This window comes from Lagenorhynchus albirostris, chromosome 2 (genome assembly GCF_949774975.1).
Source record: "Lagenorhynchus albirostris chromosome 2, mLagAlb1.1, whole genome shotgun sequence".
NCBI lineage: Eukaryota > Metazoa > Chordata > Mammalia > Artiodactyla > Delphinidae > Lagenorhynchus > Lagenorhynchus albirostris.
This window is the reverse complement of record NC_083096.1, coordinates 14,962,639-14,982,636: the sequence shown is the minus strand read 5'-3', so window position 1 is coordinate 14,982,636 and position 19,998 is coordinate 14,962,639. Positions and strand designations below refer to the sequence as shown.

The following is a 19,998-nucleotide window of genomic DNA, read 5'->3' as shown; positions in this document are numbered from 1 at the left end:
CTGGATCTTTATGTACTATTGCCTTTAGAGATAACAGATTTTCACAGAGTTAGAAAGCAATAAAATACACTTAGCAGTAAATCTTTACTGAGTGTAGTTTAATCTTTCTCTGATGCAGAAAGCACTTTATAATTTTATAGCCCCACAGCTTCATTATTGTGAATGCCAGTTATTATATTGGCTAAGAGCAGAAGTGATGTTGAATCAAAACTATGTGCTAATAGAATCTCGGACTGGGAGAGATGGATGTGTGTTTACCTATATACATCCCTTTATTTTAAATTATATATGATTTTTTTCCATTCTCATTCCCTCCTAGGTTTCCCCCCAGCTTCCCCTCCCCGCCCCTGCCCAGTCTTCTCTACTTTTTCTGAATTTATACATCACTCTCAGTTTCCTTAACAAAAATACAGTTTCAGGCTTTCTCTATGTGAAAACCATGACAAAGTGATTTTATAGCCAGTTCTGAAAGTGACTAAACTTGACAGTTGTATTTTATGACAACCTCTGCTTTCATGTCCCCGGCCTACTTTTATATCACCATTTTCTTTTATCCCAAATATGAACAGTTTCATATCTCTGCATTGGTTGAAAACAAATCCCTTTACCAGGAAGACATTTTAATGGAGAAGAGTATGCTTCACTTAAGTCACCAGAGCCTTTACACCTTAACTCTGTAATATTCAATTTCTCAGTCACCAAGAACCAAAGCCTTTTTTTTTTTTTTTGGTGGTGGTTTGTGTTCCTAGGGGTTGGGGAAGAATTAGTATTATGGAACTAAACCAGATTAGGGGGGAATGTGAATTAGATTTGGTAACAGATGGTGCTGTGGAAATTAAAGGTTCTTTGCGAATGGAAGCGACAGCAGCTTGTTTCTGTTCTCTCAGTCTCTCCGTTCGTGCACTTGATAGACGGGTATAAATCACAACAATCCTGTCTTGACAGCCAATTTCGAGAATTTGATCTGGTTAAAGACATGACTTTCGTGCTCCACTCCCCAAAACCTGCTTCTACTTTATTTTTACGCAGCACCTTGTCATATTTAGAAAAGCAGACTCACCTGCCTCTCCTTAATGAAATTTTTCATAATTACAGTTTTAGATGTTTAGTGTTAATTAATTTTCCATTCAGCCTGAATTTTCATAATATCTTTGAGGGATTTTTCCTTCTCTTTATTTCCCCACCGTTTTTACTCATGCCTATGCTTTTGTTGTTTCTAAAGATGCTTTTCACTGTCAGAAGTTCTTATCAGAGGCACTATCTGAGAATCCTAATTACCAAAATCATTATTTGGAAAGAGAAAGGCTTTCATGGGAAGTAGTAAAGTTACCAAATCAGAAAAATTTTTAGAGGTATCGGAAGCAGTCACCCAAAGAGCAGTTATTTCAACAAAATTGCACGAAAAGGTGAGTGACAAGGCTTTTTTTTTTCTTTTTGGCTGATAAGAGCTGCAGAAATGTCTGCTCCATCAGCTAAAATAAACCCCACCAAGTAAATCATGTGACCACAATGTGGCCAAACCAGTTTGCGTCTGTGTTGACCCGGTGAGGATCTAGGAAATGTGAATTAAAGTTCAGAGAATCTAAATGAGAGACTAGAAATTCCGAACACATTGGGTGGACTCTTTACAGCCGGGCCCTCAGGTCTGACCAGCTCGGGAGAAAAGAACTAAAGTTGCCTCTGACACATCCACGTGGCATTTGGGCACACAACCTATCAAGGAAAAGGAAATAGAGGAGGAAAAAAAATCACTCCAGAAACAAAGATTCTTTGAGCGAGCAACTAACAGTTGGTAGAAATGCAGCTTCCTACTGGCAGTCAAATCAAATGTAGTGACAACTCAAGGACTCCCCGCTGCTTGCTGACAGCGTGGCGTCACACACGGGGACAAACATTCACTTAAACACTGATTGCAGAGAATTGCCCATTCCGCCAACACCTCCCACCAAAAACGTCATGAGCAAAAAGAGAGCCATTTCTAGGAAGAAACCAAGGGTTCTGCTCCCTGGATCCCACCAGATGATCACGGCACTATTTGGCCTTTGGTCACCCGCTGGGAAGGATTCCTCAGTTGACTGTAGTTGCTGTGGTTGCATTGTTATGTAGCAGGTTGTTGGCTACGTACTTTTTCTTTCTCCTGAAGCACGTACATGCGTGTATGTGCGCGCGCGCACACACACACACACACACACACACACACACACACGTGCACTGCCCTAACCATGAAGCTTGGCTAAGTGCAGTAGCAGCCAAGGAAACAAAAGGACGTTCGGGAAGTGTGCTTTCATGCAGTAGCCCTTGCTCCCAGTCTCATCTGAGTCACAAGCCAGCATGGGTTTTATTTGAGTAAAATCTTGGGTTGGCCAAAAAGTTCGTTTGGGTTTTTTCAGGCCAACCCAGTATAATTTTTTTTTTAATGGCAGCAGTTATTTTAGAAAGCACGTGGGCTCATCCTGCCATTTGACTAGGCAGGATAAGGGTCAGAGTGCGGTAGAGACCTGCCTCCGGTCACACAGCACTGAGTCCCCAGCTGGAACCACCGCGCCCCTCCCTCTAGCGCTGTAAGAAGACACAGTTTGCTGAGAAATGAAGGAGAAGGCAGACAAAGTGTGGGAACCCTGGTGTCCTACTTTTTTTTTTTTTTGCGGTACGCGGGCCTCTCACTGTTGTGGCCTCTCCCGCTGCGGAGCACAGGCTCCGGACGCGCAGGCTCAGCGGCCATGGCTCACGGGCGCAGCCGCTCCGCGGCATGTGGGATCTTCCCGGACCGGGGCACGAACCCACGTCCCCAGCATCGGCAGGCGGACTCTCAACCACTGCGCCACCAGGGAAGCCCTGTCCTACTCAGAATTGAGACTAAGATTCAGAAATTTTTCTCTGCACGTTTATCTTTGGACCTTTGAATGACAAACCACAAGCGAGTCCTTCCGATCTGAAATCCTGGCCTCTCGGTGGCTTCTGTTGTCTTCGCTGGATGGTGTCTCACTGCTGAATAATCTCTTTTACAAAACCCATAATGCCGCAGAACAAATCCTTCGTCATTTCCATGGCTTGAATTAAATATATGCGTATATATATGTTATTTTTCATTGCCTGCAAGTAGTGGCTTGTGTGTTTAAGCTTCACCTTCTCTTCAGGCAACTAGCTCAATGAAATGTTTTCTTTTAAAGAAAGAAGACAGAGGAAGGAGTCTTAGGATTAATAATTAGCTGATTTCCCCTCCCCCACACCTCCCCCCAACTCTCCTACCTCAGCTGAACAACACCTAATACCAACGGAATATCATGGTAACCTCTGCTATCATAGATCACCCCCAGACCAGCTGCTTTTGCATCCAGATGTTAACTACTGCATACTAAGCTATTAAGTTAAAAGTATAAATATAGTTTAACCACTGTCCAACAGGGGAAGATGTGGTTTATTATCTGGTGGTACTATGAATCTCCCTCTAACATAGAAATGTTCCAAAATGCTCGAAGCATTTTATTTATGCTTATTTATTTCAACAGTGATTCCTCCTCAGCATCTCAGCTTTCTCCCCACTGTGATTCACCCAGTTTCCGGGAGTGTTTCAGAGTTCCACTCCAGAGGAACTGGCCTGTCTCTATGGAGGCACCTGGCTTATTGGTCATTGTAATTGCTTTTGCAAAACATTTTCTTAATGAGTAAAGGGTGACATCAGTATTATGATCTCAATATCCTTACATCAACTCTTGATAGCATTCTTATTTCCTCTTCCAGCGTAGCAAAGAGAATAGGAAAGGGAGATTCAGGCAGCCTGAGTTTTCATTGACCTGGATTTGATTTGTGAACTCCATCACTGGAGTGTGTGTGTAAAGCATCTATATTCGATTTTTAATTTGTAAAGATCAGTGCATAGACTTTCTATGAGTTGAATGTCTGTTTATTTCTGCTCTAGCGAGATGCCTTTAGAAGGTCTTCGTTTAGCTGTCAGTCCCCCCGCTGTTGTGTCGGCTTTTTCTCTTCCGTGTGCTCCTTGACTGCTTGAAAACAGAATTGTCTGAACACAAGCAAACTTTATTGATCCATATTTCTGTTTGAAAGACCAGAGATTTGTAGAAGGAGGAGACTATTTCTTTTCTCTAGAAAGCTTACTGCGGAGGAGGTCTGCTCATGGCATAGTAAATCTCTAAGACTGAATAAATGTTACATTCAGCATATATCCTAAGCTTCATTTTGATGATTTATCTTAGGTAGTTTTTTTTACCCCATACTAACCTTTTTTTTTCTGGCAGGGTCCCCACCTTGTGCCCAGGGCTGTTTCACTCTACCCTGGAGATAGTGATCCGGTCAATACTTGGGCATATCCTACATCAAGATGTAGAGCACGTGATTCTAAAGCCCTTCTGGGCCTCTGGCTTTTGGTCCCAGGGGAGTAACTTGTGTAAGGAAAGAACGCTCCTTAGGGATTGGAGATAAAATGCTTGTTTTGCATCCCTTGTGCATCTGAGTTGCTGACTAGACAGTTCTTGACGTTGTCTTCTAATATCCACAGGTGTCCTGGACTTGGGCAGTTAGTTGTGAGGATATAGTTAATTAAACTGCATTAAGGCAAATATACACACTTGTTAAAACACTTAATTTGCCTCAGTAATATTGATTACATGGCAGAAGTTTGTTTAAACTGAATGGTATTTTTTTCCCCTACTGCTACAGTCCTTGCATGCAATCTGTGTAATAGCTAATAGCCATCATCAGTTAAATATCATGTTAGTTGTAAAGTAATGTCATAAGAATTGATTTGGACTTGGCAGTGGAGGAGAGCTCTCCCTTCAAAGCCAATGTAGGTGATTAGCCAGAGTTTTAAGCAGAATCATGGTTCATATAAACTGTGTATATTTTATAGACTTATAGCTGCTCTATATTACATGAGAGCCCATTATATTAAAGAAAAGCTCAGACAGTTAATTATGCAAAACATCATGTATGCAATTACCCAGTATTATTATGCATTTAACAGTCTTATTGATTTGCCAGTAGCTCGCTTACTGTATTTAGAGCTATAACCAAGGGATGCGCACCCCCAGATTGACATAGGTCCAAGGAAACAAGCTAAGGAAGAATTACACTAGTAAACGCTCCTGCATCAGATCAAATCCTTCAATACAGAAACTGTCAACAACTGTAATGAGCAACACATTGTGATATCACAGGACCATTTCTTTTCCCATTAATAAAGTTTATCAACCAGGAAGCATCAGAAATCACCTGGTAATGCAAACGGAAGCAATTGCAATTGCCAACGTCTAAAATAGTCTGGATAACTTAACAAGGCACTGGGCAGTGGCCTCTGGCTGGAATGGCACAGTAAGAAAGGATGCGGGTACTTCCTAACCCATACACTTAGAACACAGTGTGAACAGTGCACTTCTCTTTGCTGAAAAGGAATGGAATCCATTTCCCTTCCTTTGTTTTAGGGACAACAGCATGAGGAAAGGCACAAGGTTTTATAGGTCTTTCTCTATATCCGATTGGATGGCCAACCATCCTGGGTTGTCTGGACTAAGGAAGTCCCAGGACATGAGATTTCAGTGATTAAATCAGGATAGTCGACCAACCTAATTTCAGAGCAAAATGGAACACTGGAGCCCTAAAAGCAGATAGGGTTTCAGCAAGGTCCTTCCTGGTCATGGTTTAGCCCTAGGTATGAAATTATAATCCTGGGGTGCTTTCAGCGACTGGCCAGAAATGAGTTCCAAGTGTCCTGTTTTTATTTGTCCTAAACTTCTTTGCTTAGTGTAGCACACGGGGCCCTTGACAGAATTGGGAAAGCGTTCAGCTTACACAGAGGCTCCGATTTGTTACTTGAAGGAGCTGGTCCCTGCTTCCCACACAACTTAGTTACATCTCTTGTCAACATCTCAAGCCTCAGCTTTGTGGGGAGCTGTTTGCTCACTCTGGTTCTTGACAGAGAAAGTTGCAAAGTGTCTTTTAGACTGTACGCACAAGTTATTTGTTCAAAGAATCAAGAAGCGGTATCACTAAATCACTGTGATCATGTTATGCAGACCCCTGTTCCATTAGATGGGCCTCCACGTTTATTAAAGAAGACCTAAAGTAATATCTAAGCGTGTGTGCATATGTGTGCATGTGTTTTCATCTTTCTGGCGTGTGGGTCAGGATTTACAATTCCTTCTTTACAATTAATGGTCTCCTTCTGTTAGGTTAACCAGGCAGACCTGAAGATATTTCTTATTAAAAGAAAAAATCCTCTCTCTTCCTTCCCCAACTAAGCCAGTGTACCTTAATGCAATGATGATATGTTAGACCCAGCAGTTGTCAAAGCAGCGTATTACTGTGATGCCATAATGACACCCTGTCTCTGTAAAGTAGTCATGTTTTCTCAAATCACACGTTGCACCGTTGATTTCTGACATGACACTTCATTCGGTTGCTTTCTCTTTCTTCAGCGTCACCATTCTTTGACAATAGCAGCTGGTGCCCATTTTGTTACTAAGTGATTCACATTTTGCCACTTTACGAGAGTGCAATTAGTTGAAGCAGGAGAGAAAAAAAAAAGCTCATTGTAAAGTGGCGTGCTTGGAGTTGTAACTCAGACTGCCAGCGGAGCTGCTGGGGTCATGAGCTTTGGAGCCTGGGCCTCGGGGAGCTGCTGCCTTAGTCTCGGAGGTTTTCTTCTAAAAGCATTAATACAAAACCCCAAACCTGTAGGCTAATAAAAGCTTCTTATTTTTTGAAACAAAAATACTTAAATATTCAATCTGGTGATTTCGGCAGGTAGAAAACCGACCAATCCTTATAGCTTCATTCCTATTTTGGATAGGTTAAGTTATGAGCAGTAAGTAGGACTTTTGATAACCTTCCTTTCCAACCCTGAAGTTCCCTGATTCAGTGAGAGAACTAAGGATTCTGTCTTCTTATTTCTCTCTCTCTCTCTCCTCATATTTGTAAACTCGCAGGTTTGCTGGCTCCATTGTTGTTATGTAAAAATTTGAGATATAAATTGATAAAGTGTTTGGAATTTATAATGATGATGGGTACCTTTTCTGGCCCTTAAGGATGACAAGGAAGAAAATAAACTAGTGAGTTGTTTAGTTGTCATTTATTTAGCCTATTTCGGTGTCTGTCACTGAAATATAGGTATAATAAAATTTCAAAAAATCTTGCTTTGGTGTTAAAATCAGGAAGGCCAAAGAAGACCTGTACACATGTGTTGCATTGATGCACCACTTTTTTTAGGAGGGAAATAAAGTAGCAAATGAACTCAGGTTTGGTATAAAATTCAAAAGGTGAAATGCAGCTGCGTATTACGAACTTTTATTGGGTTGGCCAAAACGTTCATTCGGGTTTAGGTGAAACTAAAAGACACATTTTTAACTTTCACGAAGAACTGTTGAACAACGTATTCACTAACCGAACGAATGTTTTGGGCAACCCAATAGTTTGGTGAAAGGATTAATAATATTTAATCATATATAAGCCTATGGAACGTAGGCTTAAGTCCCTTCTGGGAAATGTAGACCACTCTGGACACCTACACATTGCCCAGAAATTCACAGCAGTTCACTCATAGTCACACGTTTACCTGGATCTAGGTAGCCTCTCTGAAAACAAGCTTGATAATTATAATATGAATGGAATATTAACTTACAGATGATCTTGTTTTCCCCTCCAGCAGCAACTTTAATTGATTCTTATTCTTTTTGTCTGTCACTTTCTCCCTATACATGAACACCTGTACGTACAGTTAATCAACTGTCAAAAATTACATTTTTAAATAGTCCAGCAACCCAGAAGCTTTATTTGCCTGATCATTAGTATCTAACACCAAAGATAAATTTTACTCTTGCTAACCCTTAGGCAAGGCTGGGCAAGAAGTTCCTATGTTGAAGCAGGATCATCAGAATTTATATATAAATGTATATATATGTATATATGTATAATATATATAATAGAACATATATAGAATATATATAGAATACAGAAGACTATACCTCAAACTGTATTGAAAATACTTTCTAAAGCACTGCAATGTCTCTGGCCTCTGGAAGGCTGTTATATCCCCCAAATTTAGTTTCTTATAGGGAAAATAAATGTTATTCTTGACATGGTTATTTCTCCCTCCAGTTTATTCTCAGGGTGTTCACTCAGAGAAGATGTTTAGAAAGTTGCTTCTCTTTTTCCCTTGTGTCTCCCATCATTTCTCTTAAAATAATAAAATAAAAACAACTCTACGTAGCCTTTAAAATAAATATTTCCCACATTTTTCCGACACATGTTATTTCTATTTGTAATTCTTAACTAAGTTTAGATTTTTATTAATCCAACGTGACCTAAAATTTCTGCGTTAACAGCACAATGTGGAATTGGGCTTACTCTCTTTGGCTCCGGATAAAGCCATCATCTTGAAAATGGCTCTTTCTGACAAAAAGGTGTTCTTTTGAAATAAAGTCTTATTCACTACATTCCTCTTAGAGTTAACGTGAATTTTAGTGCCTCTAATTTTAGGTTGAAGTGAAGTCTGGAATAAAACCCACCAGCTGACAATTGAATTTATAGATAGTTGTGAATATCTCAGGCTTCAATAATAGAGCTGTAGAATTTCAGAGACAGAGAGGGAGAGAATTAAGACCCACTGTAGTTTTAGGGTATAATGTAATGGTATCTAGGAAACGTTCAGTGTAATGAGCTAAGTAGTAATTAGGAGGCAACTGTGTTCTTTCAGAAGAGTCTGTTTCGGTGTCACTCCAGACCCTGGGGAGGGTGACTGAACAGGGTCGCCTTGTAGCCAGCGTGGTGGCTTCTTCAGCCACTTTTCCACTCGTGGGTGAGTGTGAATGTCATAGAGCCTCTGTGTGTGCCGGCACTACCCCTCTTTGCTTGGCTATTTAAAAAACATCAGTGAACACCTGGAAAAACTCTCTGTTGGCTTCAGGACATTTCCGCACTGGACTTTGGAGCCAGCCCTGAGTTGAAATCCCGACTCTTCCACTTCCAAACTGTATGACTTTCAGGAAATTGTTTGATGTCTGAGGCTCTGTTTCCTAAAGAGTAATACCTCCCTCACAAGGTTGTCTTGGGGATTAAATGAGGTAATATTTGTAAAGTACTCAGGTCAATGCCTGACAGGTAGTAAGCACCTGATAAATGGCAACTCTATTATTATTTCCACTGGGCAAAAAGGTATTCATTAAGGAAGCAGTTCATGTCTGAGAAGAAACATGTAAAACCTACAGCACTGATCCAGCATGTTCACTTTCCTTTACAGCTACAATGGCCAGACTTGTGTAGGAGAAGAGATTGCCACTGTCCAAAGGCTTCCCTGACCACTTGAACTTCCTGAATTTTCTTGCTTCCATCCAGATTATTGCAAAGTTAGGGGCTGAGATTTTCGAGGAGACAGCTGGCTGGAGACACCCAATTTTTCAAAGACCTTAACAACATGCATTTGACACATAAACATTTGGTGACTTTGCAAATAACCCTTCCATAAATAGGAGGGTGATTCCTCGCCTTGTTTCTCAGTCAAGACTTCTGCACATTTTAGAAGTCCATGAGAAAGCCCGAGGGAAAGAAAATTGGGATAACATTGAACAGAGACAATCGAAGAAGAGAGAGAGAGAGAAAAGAGGGCCCAGGGAAAGGGTGGTCAGTTTTGTGATCAAGCAGCTCAGAGCAACTCTCCTTGGGAAAAAGAAAAAATGATTAAGAAATGGTGCCTCACAGGCAGATGGCGAAAGAGTTAATTGTCATGGCTGTGAGAAATTCAGTGCCAGAGAGAGGAAAGGGGAGCAACTGTGTTTTAGTACCCTAATAACTTCTAACTGTAGTCTAAGATCATAATGTATGTGCGAGCAGTCCAGTAATTATAAGGTAATAAGTGAAGTGGTAGAGTAAGTGCTTTAAATTAAAAGGAATTTGCAGGGCTGCTGTAAGTCAGTGCCGACCCGCTTTCTTTCAAACGTTGACTTGAGGAAAAGTGCTTAGCCCAGGGTGCAAGCTGGGAGACAAGGGGAGCGATCTATTAATTACAGAGCTCATTAACAGTGACGGAACAAGGCAGCAGATGCGGGAGGGAGCGGACGCCTGGTTCAGGCTGGAGGGGGGGATATTTTTTCTTTCACTAGCTCTTGAGGAAAGGACAACCCAAGTGGGTGGGCGAAAGCAAGAAGATATCTTTGTGGATTTCGCCTTCCTGTTTGATCTCTCCACATCCTGAGTTTGCTTTACTTTAGAAAGCAGCACAGAACTTCCGATGGGAAATCTGCTAGGTAAGAGGCAAACTTCTTGTTCTGGACGCTTTGCTCTTGAGACCGCCTTCTCGGAACCGTTCAGTGAACATTCCCTGATAGGAAATAACCATATTTTTCTTCGTTTGAAAGTAGCAGAACAGTGGGGGAAGGGGGCACCCGGAGGAGAGCATGAAATTTGTGATAAAATATCATTAGATTTATAGTGAAAGAGATAATTGCATCCCTTCGGTTATCCTGTGACTACTCCCCCAAATTCGAGTGAATGACCATTACCCTGTGGGATTCCCATAAATCAACTTTCCACCGGGAAGCAATTATCTAAGTTTGTTTCTCAACGGTCACCTCTTCTTTGTATAGTGGGCTCTCAGAAGGTTCCTAGAGACTTGGCTAAAAGGGGTTTTGCACTATGGCGAACGGGAAAGAAAATAGGACCAATTATATCTTTTCATCTAATTACCTCTTCAGAAATTTAATCACCTACGGGTCTGACAAAGTAAGAGGGGCAGTCTGTTTCTTCTAGATAAGAGAGAGAGTTTGTTAGATTAGATGCTTCATCATATTTCCTTTTAGGAGGTATGATGTTAAAAGACCAAAGGAAGGGGAGAAAAAGAGACCATCGCAAATCTCATTTTTTCAGGGCAAAATTTGATACATCCTTACTTTGCTGAATATGAAGTATCAGGTTTATGGATTCACAGGTATACTGAAGGCTCAAATGGCTTTTAGTGATTCCTCTCTTCAACAGTGGCAAATCGCACATGCAGACACAGACACATGTAAACACATGTACATGTTTATTAATCAGTGCTGGTGATCATTTCACTGTTTCGTGGGCTCTAGGAAATAATCCTTAAATATTGGCTAGCATTTTATCCTTGATGTCTTTCTGTATCGCTAAATGTCTAGGAAATAGAGCAATTTAATTAAAGAGGCAACGTGATTGAGGATATATTCCCTGTGTGTCTTAGATCAATAAAAGACACAGTTATGCTTATGGAAGCGTGCTGACAAACAGTAATTACAGAGCTGAGGAATCATCTGTTCAGCCTTGACAATAAAAGTTTAGTTCTGCTCATAATAAAATGACTGCAACATCAGAAAATGGAAGAGAAAAGTAGAGTGAGGATAAGGGTAATTTTAGAAGTGATATGGACTTTGCAAATTACTCCTCTTCCATGGATAAATTTAGAATCTAGAGAGTTGATTTAGATACTGACAGTGGTTCTCCAAGAGAAAGGTACAATGAAAGGAACTGGATCAGTTAGAGCTTTTGTTTATGGCCTGTCTGGGCACTTTGATGTAACCCTGTCACGCCCTTATGCTGATTACCTTGTTGTAGAACAAGAGATATTGACTAGAGAATGATGTGTAGTCCTTAGTTCTTAGGCAGCACTCTCAAAGAGCAATGTCTTTAACGTATGAATTCTCTTTTTTTTTCTCCTTTCGATCTTTTTTTGCACTTTCTCTATTTTTTCACCTTCTCTTTGTTTCTACCTATTTTGGTGTCTCTGTTTGACACTCTCTCCTCTTTCTCTCTCTGTTTGCACCTCCCTAAACCTCAGGCTTCTCTGCAGAATGTCAAACAAAGATCGACACATTGATTCCAGCTGTTCGTCCTTCATCAAGACGGAACCCTCCAGCCCGGCCTCCCTGACGGACAGCGTCAACCACCACAGCCCAGGTGGCTCTTCAGACGCCAGCGGGAGCTACAGTTCAACCATGAATGGCCATCAGAACGGACTTGACTCGCCACCTCTCTACCCTTCTGCTCCTATCCTAGGAGGTAGTGGGCCTGTCCGGAAACTGTACGATGACTGCTCCAGCACCATTGTTGAAGACCCCCAGACCAAGTGCGAATACATGCTCAACTCGATGCCCAAGAGACTGTGTTTAGTGTGCGGTGACATCGCGTCTGGGTACCACTATGGGGTAGCATCCTGTGAAGCCTGCAAGGCATTCTTCAAGAGGACAATTCAAGGTGAGTGAGGGTTGCACCTGGCGATACCCACCCTCCTCCAGCCTCATGTGATGGTTGGTTGGTTGGTTTTCGTGGTTCTGGTCCTTGTTAGTCAAGTTGTGCATTTTTTTTTTTTTTTTTTTTTTGCGGTACGCGGACCTCTCACTGCTGTGGCCTCTCCCGTTGCGGAGCACAGGCTCCGGACGCGCAGGCTCAGCGGCCATGGCTCACGGGCCCAGCCGCTCCGGGGCATATGGGATCTTCCTGGACCGGGGCACGAACCCGTGTCCCTTGCATCGGCAGGCAGACTCCCAACCACGGCACCACCAGGGAAGCCCAAGTTGTGCATTCTTAATTCTATCCTGAGTATAAAATAGAAACAGGTTAAAATTGATAGTGGAGGATTTGTAGAATAGACTCCACCCCCCCCACCCCCATATGTTCCCTATCAATTCCACGTTTACTATCAAGTTCTAAAGATGGAATGATAATAAGCTTTGGGTGGAGTTTAAAAGAGCACAGCTGTTATTAGAGCAGTGGGGGTCTGGGTAGCAACTGAACCGATGCGCACTGGGTAAATAGTGCTTTTACTTCTTCTGTTCTTCGTATAGCTAAAATGATAAATATTTTAGACCAGTGGTTTTCAAACTAGAGTGTGCATCAAACCCGCCTGGAGAGCTTGTGAAAATGCAGATCACCCACTCCCAGAGCTTCTGATTCATTACATCTGTTTCAGGTAGGGGGTCTGAGAATTTATATTTCTAACAAATTTTCAGATGATGCCGATGTTGCTGGTCCAGGAACTACACTTTTGAGAATCACTTCTCTAAACAAATTTAATTTTCTACGCCCTTCCTTCTTTTCCTGTGGTTGGATGTACTTTCCCCACCTTTTTAATAAATTTGTGTGAAAAAGCTTCCAAACTGTACCAAAATATAAAATATGTCTCCAACGTATGTAAGACATACCCAAACCTTTATAGATCTCCGGATTTATAAATAACAATATTATTTCCCACCGAAAAATGTAGAAAAACATGACTGAAATTTGTATGTGACCCTGTAAACTAGGAATCCACAAATACAAAACTCAGCTCCTTTTCAAAGCTATAGATAATTACAGAAAATTATTTTTCTTACAGAAAATTAGTTTTCACTTGTTTAGATCCTTTGTGATACACTTTTGAAGAAAATAGAGGAAGGAAAGAATCATTGTTTATTGAGGATCCCCAGCACACCAGTGATTCTATTCTGCTCTGCTCCGTGGTTTACAAAGTGTATCTTCTGGGAATGTCCTGGCGGTCCAGTGGTTAGGACTCCACACTTTCACTGCTGAGGGCCCAGGTTCACTCTCTAGTCGGGGAACTGAGATTCCACAAACCACGTAGCATGGCCAAAACAAAAATACCCAAAATGTATCTTCTTAACCAGTTATAGAGATAAGTGCGTTTTCCCTCATGTCAGTGGTTCTCAACCTTGCAGGCTCACTGGAGTCACCTGGAGACATAAAAAAGAAATACTGATGCCTAGGCTCATACCCCCAAATTCAGAATTAATTGGCCTTGGGTGTAGCCAGGGCAAGCGGGGATTTGTGAAAGCTTCCTAGTTAATGCTTCATCTAAAGCCGAGGTTAAGAACCACTGCACCCTACCGTGCTGTGTTCTGTGACAGTGCTTCTGAAGGTGTGGCTGCTATCAGTATCACCAGGGAATTTGTTAGAAATGCAGATTCCCATCCTTCATCCCAGATTACCTCTGTCAGAATCCCTGGGGGAGGGCCCAGCAATTTGTGCTTTGCCAAGCCCTCCAGGTAACTCTGATGCTCACCCGAGTTTGAGAACCACAGCTCTGTTACCGTGTCGCTGCTCATTTACCGCTGACAACTCTTCTTTTTCATCTGCTGGTCCCTTGTTGGACATAACTGAAATCAGTTTAATAATTGTGTGACACGCTTACTGGTTTTTAAAGTGCAAAGGAGATGATGTTTGTTAAACTCTCCTCCTTCTAAATGTTTTAACAAAAGGTGATTCTGAACCCCTTTATGAGCACAGAGAGTAATCTTCTACCCTTTCCTTTTAAGAGCATGTGGGCGGGCAAGTCTTTTCACCCAGTAGCACTGAAGATCTTAGTGATTGTCCTTAGTGGAACAGGTGGTACCATCTCCCATTGCTTTTGTGCCATCTATCACATAATCACTTCCTTGATGTATGGCTGATGAATACATAGTTAAAGAGTTAAAGTGCACAGTTGTTCAAGGCATCATAACTCTTACATAATAGAGTGGATCTATCAGCCTAATCTTTTCACGGCCTTTCATAGTTTTAACGGAAGAACACAAGCCAAGTTAGTGTGGAGTATGTATGAATTACCTAAATATTTTAACAGCTGTATCTTCATATTTAATGGATCATCGTAGCCATATTTTATTAGCATTTTCGTACAAAAATCCTTCAGCCACTGGACCTTTATTTTCTTTCTTCTCATTTATAAACTGAAGGCGTTAATACCTACCTCAAGGAATGCTTCTGGATAAAGTGAAATACAAGATCACATGTAAAGTGAGTAAATAAAAACAATGATGATCTGTATGCGAAGCTTCCTCTCACTTTGAGGCACTTGAAAGTATCTCTTCAGCCTGCTTACTAGATTGCAAAACTTGAGAATGAAAACACACTTCAAATCTTTGGGTTCTTACCAGCCATTGTCCAACAATATTAGAATATGGACGCTACAGAGCATCTCAAATTTAAACTGTTAGTAATTTGATTTTGTTAACTCAGTTTACACAGCTCGGGGTCTAACTACACAAAGATAAGGGAGTGTTTGGGGATAAATTAACAGATACTGTGTACACTGGTGTAAGCAAAATGGTCTCAGTATGAAAACCGTTCCCAGTTACTCAACAAATATTGACTGAAAACCTACTGTGGGCCTGGCACTGTGCTGGCCTGAGTTTCAGCTTAGCAACACTTTACGAAAGCTTGGTTCCCAAAGGGTTGTGGATTGCAGTGAATTCCTCCTATAAATGTCTCCTGCTTTGAGAGAATACCAAAGTTTTTTTGTTTTGGGAGGGGTGGATTGAAACAACGTGGTCCTCAGTATGTTTTCCAAAGATAGGACAACTATGTGAAAACATTTCCTGACAGTTGTTTAAAAAAAAAAAAAAGAAAAGAAATCCTATCGCTTAGCTATTAATAGCCGTGCAATAGTTACTTACCGGCGATCCCTGGAATAGAACAATTGGACTTCTATCGCTGATTCTTCCTTAGGATGCTGAAATGCTACCAAAAGTTTCACAGGGTGAACCACAGGGTGATTCTTGGCATTGATGTATAGTGCTCCGTTCTACTCCATATTGGAGACAGCAACTTTCAAGGGTTTTGAGCAGCAGACAGACATGTCACTGTCCAGATTAGCACTCTGGGCTTGCCCACCTGGCTGTGCTTGTAGCTGGCAGCTGGGTGGTACTCCTGCTGCCCTGCTACCCTGCTAGCTACACCAGCGGGCCTCGTGCCGTGGTGCTCACTTAGCCCCAAAAAGGCAGTGAGGCAAATAAAGGGATTAAATTGTGAAAGTGTAATGTAATAATTAGGGTGGTAATTGTAAGGGAGATTGGAACAGCCCCTCCTTCCTCTGGCCAACTAATGATAGCGATTCAACTCAGAAGGTGTTGAAAGTGGCCGAATCTGTTGCATCATCACAGATGCTTAGTCTGATGTGGAAGGGACCATGGAATCCATTCTCATGCCTTGAGGCAGCATTGCAGCCAAACTCTCCTTGCCCGATGGTAGTCTTTCCCTTCCCTCCCTTAAAGCTCTACCGAAGAATGAGAAAGGATTATGCAACTTCCCTTAAGAACGAGTCTTTTCCACCATCTCATAGCCCCTATGGCCAAGGGGGTAAGTGTGGCTTCCTGGTTCTGCTCTCATTGACTTGACTAAGGGACATAGATATTCAGAGCCATAGTCATGGGAATATTTCCTCTTTAGAATTTTTATTTCTTGTTATAATAATTTAAGATTGGTTATCCAAAATGTAATACATTTTAATAGTTGGACAAAATACTTCTTAAATTTAGAGCCAAAAGAACATACATCCAGAGCACCTCTTGCGAAAAGTAATGTGAATTGTTCTTTTCAAAGCTGAATGTGATATTCCAGTTGCGAAAGGCAATTCATCATAAATTTCAGTGAAAGTCAACCAGAAAGGCATATTTTACTTATTGACTGTTTCTAAGTTATCATTGGAAAACTATTGAATTAGGTCAACACTTAGGTAATAGTCAAAGTTTTGGAAGGTTTTAGTTTGCTTTTTTCTTTCTTTTCTTTGTTTTTCTGACCAAAAACGTTTTAGAGGATTTTGACTGTTCTATCATCCCACAGGGTTACAATGGCAGCAATGATTTCATTGTCGTTTTCTAGGCTTATTAGTTTTTGTGTGTGATATCGTTATTCTGATTTTTTTTTCTAATTCTAGTTTGGCCTTAATTCATAAAAGAGTGGGAACTTCTGTGGGGGTTTTTTTGTTTGGTTTTGTTTTTGTTTTTGGTACCTTCTCATTAAGAGTTTTCCCTGGATTCTTGTTAAGGAGGTAAGAGAAGGAAAATATCTTTATATCCCCCCAAAGTCAATATATGTTTCATTATTTAATTCACAAAACACTCACCCCCTGAAGTTTTTATGCCTATATAAGAGTATGGAAAATAAATTGTATATATTTATTAATATAACCATTTCAACCATTCATTCTTGTGCTAGAAATATGGCATTCCCCCCCTCTTTTAAAAAGAGGATATTATGGGCTTCCCTGGTGGCGCAGTGGTTGAGAGTCCGCCTGCCGATGCAGGGGACACGGGTTCGTGCCCCGGTCCGGGAGGCTCCCACATGCTGCGGCATGGCTGGGCCCGTAAGCCATGGCCACTGGGCCTGCGCGTCCGGAGCCTGTGCTCCGCAGCGGAAGAGACCACAACAGTGAGAGGCCCACATACCGCAAAAAAAAAAAAAAAAAAGAGGATATTTTTAAAATAGGGGATTTTTTTTTTAAGATATTCATTCTAGCATGGGTTTTGGATTCATATAAAACCAGGTCCAAGTCTTAGCCACTTACCTGCTGAGAAGCCATAACTTCTCTGTGCCTCCCTTCCCCAGGTGTTAAGGATTAAATGAAGAGACTATCAAAGAGTCTGGCCCATAGTAAGGGCTCAATAATTGATTGACTCTGCTTGCTATTGGCAGTATGACTGGGCTATTCAAGCATTGGGTGGTTCAAATACTCTAGGACAAATAGATGTCTTTGATGCTAAACTAGAAGGACCTGTGAGCTTCTCAGCTAGCAGCTACCCCCCTTTTGCTCTGATAATAAACTTTCTCTCCCTGTAGCTATTTTTCACAATAGTGCCCTTTTATATAAGAAGGCATTTAGGTGGGCCGATTGGAAATTTGATTGGTTTTATATAGTTTGTTTTGTTTTGTTTTTTGACCGTGCTGCTCGGCTGGTGGGATCTTAATTCCCTGACCAGGGATTGAACCCAGGCCCTCGGCAGTGAAAGCACAAGTCCTAACCACTGGCCCACCAGGGAATTCCCCTGGTTTTATGTAGCTTTATGGTGATCAGTTTTTCTTTCTGTGACTGTGGATGGGAAACTAGGTAAATCAGAAAGGGAACCTGCATCTTATCACTTGAGTAAAATATCCCAATTAAGCTTTGAATGTAGGATTCAGGAAATAAAAAAGCAGAATGTCTTTGCAGCGTGAAATCTAGGAGTGACCATCATAAGAACCAAGTCCACTGCCGGAGTTCATGGGACCTGATACAGTGTACACCCACATATTGTGTATGTAAATATGTAAGCGTTTGTAAATTAAGATAACAAACTGCTAAGTCAAATATGTTCTGTTCTCTTATTTGACAAATGTGCCTTCACAATGGCCTGGGAGGCTAGCTTGGCATTTTTAATTCTTAGACTCCTGGGAGTTTTGTGTCAGAAAGAGGCAGTGGAAGGAGAGCCAGCTTTTAGCTTGCAGCCCAGCCCATTTCCCTTCCTTCCCCTCTGCCTTCCATCATGTCTGGTACATAGTGTGGACTCTCCTGCCCCCATATCCAAGACCCATCCACCCCTTCCTAACAGCTGCACCTTGACCGCGCACAGGCCTTGTAATGTGCACTCCGGCACTGCGGTCCAGCCCAGGCCATCTTCCAGAGGAGCGACCCAGGGGAGAGGGCCACGCAGGTCCTGGAACGGGGTTTGTAGGGGTTTATCCTGGGAATTCGGGAGTCCTGGGTACTCGGGATCATGCAGTACGAGGGGGGCTTGTCTCCTTAGCCTGTGGAAGGGCTTGCACCATGATACTTTCTAAAGCCCAGGGCTCTCAGGTGGGGGGCCCTCCTAGTCTGAGTCTAAAGGTGACACTGATAAGAGCCTAAATCTCACCTTAAACATAGGGCATTAAGAGGAGGAAGGCATATGCTAAAGGTGAATGGGCACAGTCTGTGGGTCTGCTGTTTCCCACCCTGAATTGTTGACTCCTTCCTGAAGTCGACGGCGTAGTCCCAGAGGACCTTTCCTGGATGTAGCATTTTCTTTGCCGTCCGTGTACTATTTTAGTCTCAGAATAGAATATTTGCAGCACTGGCGGAAATAACTTACAAATTGAGTGTCTGTGCAGCTTATGAACCTTAGCAAGGAAAATAATAAGGTATTATCTGTTTAACTTAAATAGCATTTAGAGAAGATCACTCTCCCGGTTTGTACATCTTTAAAACGAATAAGTTCTAAAATTAAAATCCAAAATAATATGGAATTGACTTAACGAATCTCAGTGATTATCAGTTTGGATGCAGTATTAAATTAAATATTGAGGTGATATTTTGAAAAGAAATATTGTCTAAACCTCATTTGCTTTAACTCCGAGCTTGCTTTTGTTATGTTTAATTGACTTTTCCACTTTTCCTTGCATTTGATGCCAATTTTGTCTGAGTTTTTGAAATGCATGAATGTTGCCAAGTTATCAGTGAGAAATATTATTCTCCTGCTATTTTAATTGTTAGCTTCAGTGTTTATTTTAATAGTAAAGTTTAGTATTGCAGACTTTCTTTGTGGGTAAAGAATATGTATTATGCGAATTGATATTTTAGGAAACAGAACAGTTTACAGTTTGATCTCTCTCAGTTTTGACTTAGTGGACCCACTTCTCAGGATAAATGAGTAGTGACTGCTTTTTCATGGTTTGTTCTGACTTTTAGGAATTGGCCTAAATTGTCATCACTTCTCAGGTTGTTGAAGAGCTAATGGTAACAAAATTCTTCTATAAAGGACCAGAGAGTAAAACAGATAGTAAATATCTTAGGATCTGTAGGTCATATGCCTTCTCTGTCATGTACTCAGTTTTGCTTTGTTTTATTTTTTAAGCTGTTTAAGAATATAGAAACCACTCTGAGCTTGAGGTCATACGAAAACAAACCTAGGGCTAGATTTGAAGGCTGGCCCTAGTTTGGGTAGCTGCTAGACTAAAACACCCTCATTTCATCTTCCTTGTAGGCAACAATGACTACCAGGATTTTCATATCAGAGGACTTTCTGGACAGCTTTGCATGCATATCATTTATTTAAGTTGAAAGCAAGGTCTCTATCGTGATGATTTTTTTTAGCCTGTTATCTCAGTTTTCAGAATATTTTTTCCCCAGGAATTAAAATTTTCTAGCCTCTTTTCACTGTTCACTATGACATACACATGTGTGTATCAGCCAGCTAATCAGAAAACAGAATCAATGTAAATGAAAATAAAGTAACATTTAGAGTCACTGACAAA

At 41.3% G+C, this 19,998-nt stretch overlaps 1 protein-coding gene across 1 annotated transcript in view; it reads left to right on the top strand.

Moving 5' to 3' along the window:
• The window catches only part of ESRRG (estrogen related receptor gamma), a 634,020-nt gene that overhangs the window by 450,587 nt on the left and 163,435 nt on the right, over positions 1-19,998 (top strand). The window contains exon 2 of the mRNA XM_060142039.1: positions 11,798-12,213. Within this exon, the coding sequence (XP_059998022.1) occupies positions 11,798-12,213 (416 nt within the window). The remainder of the gene's footprint in view (positions 1-11,797; positions 12,214-19,998) is intronic.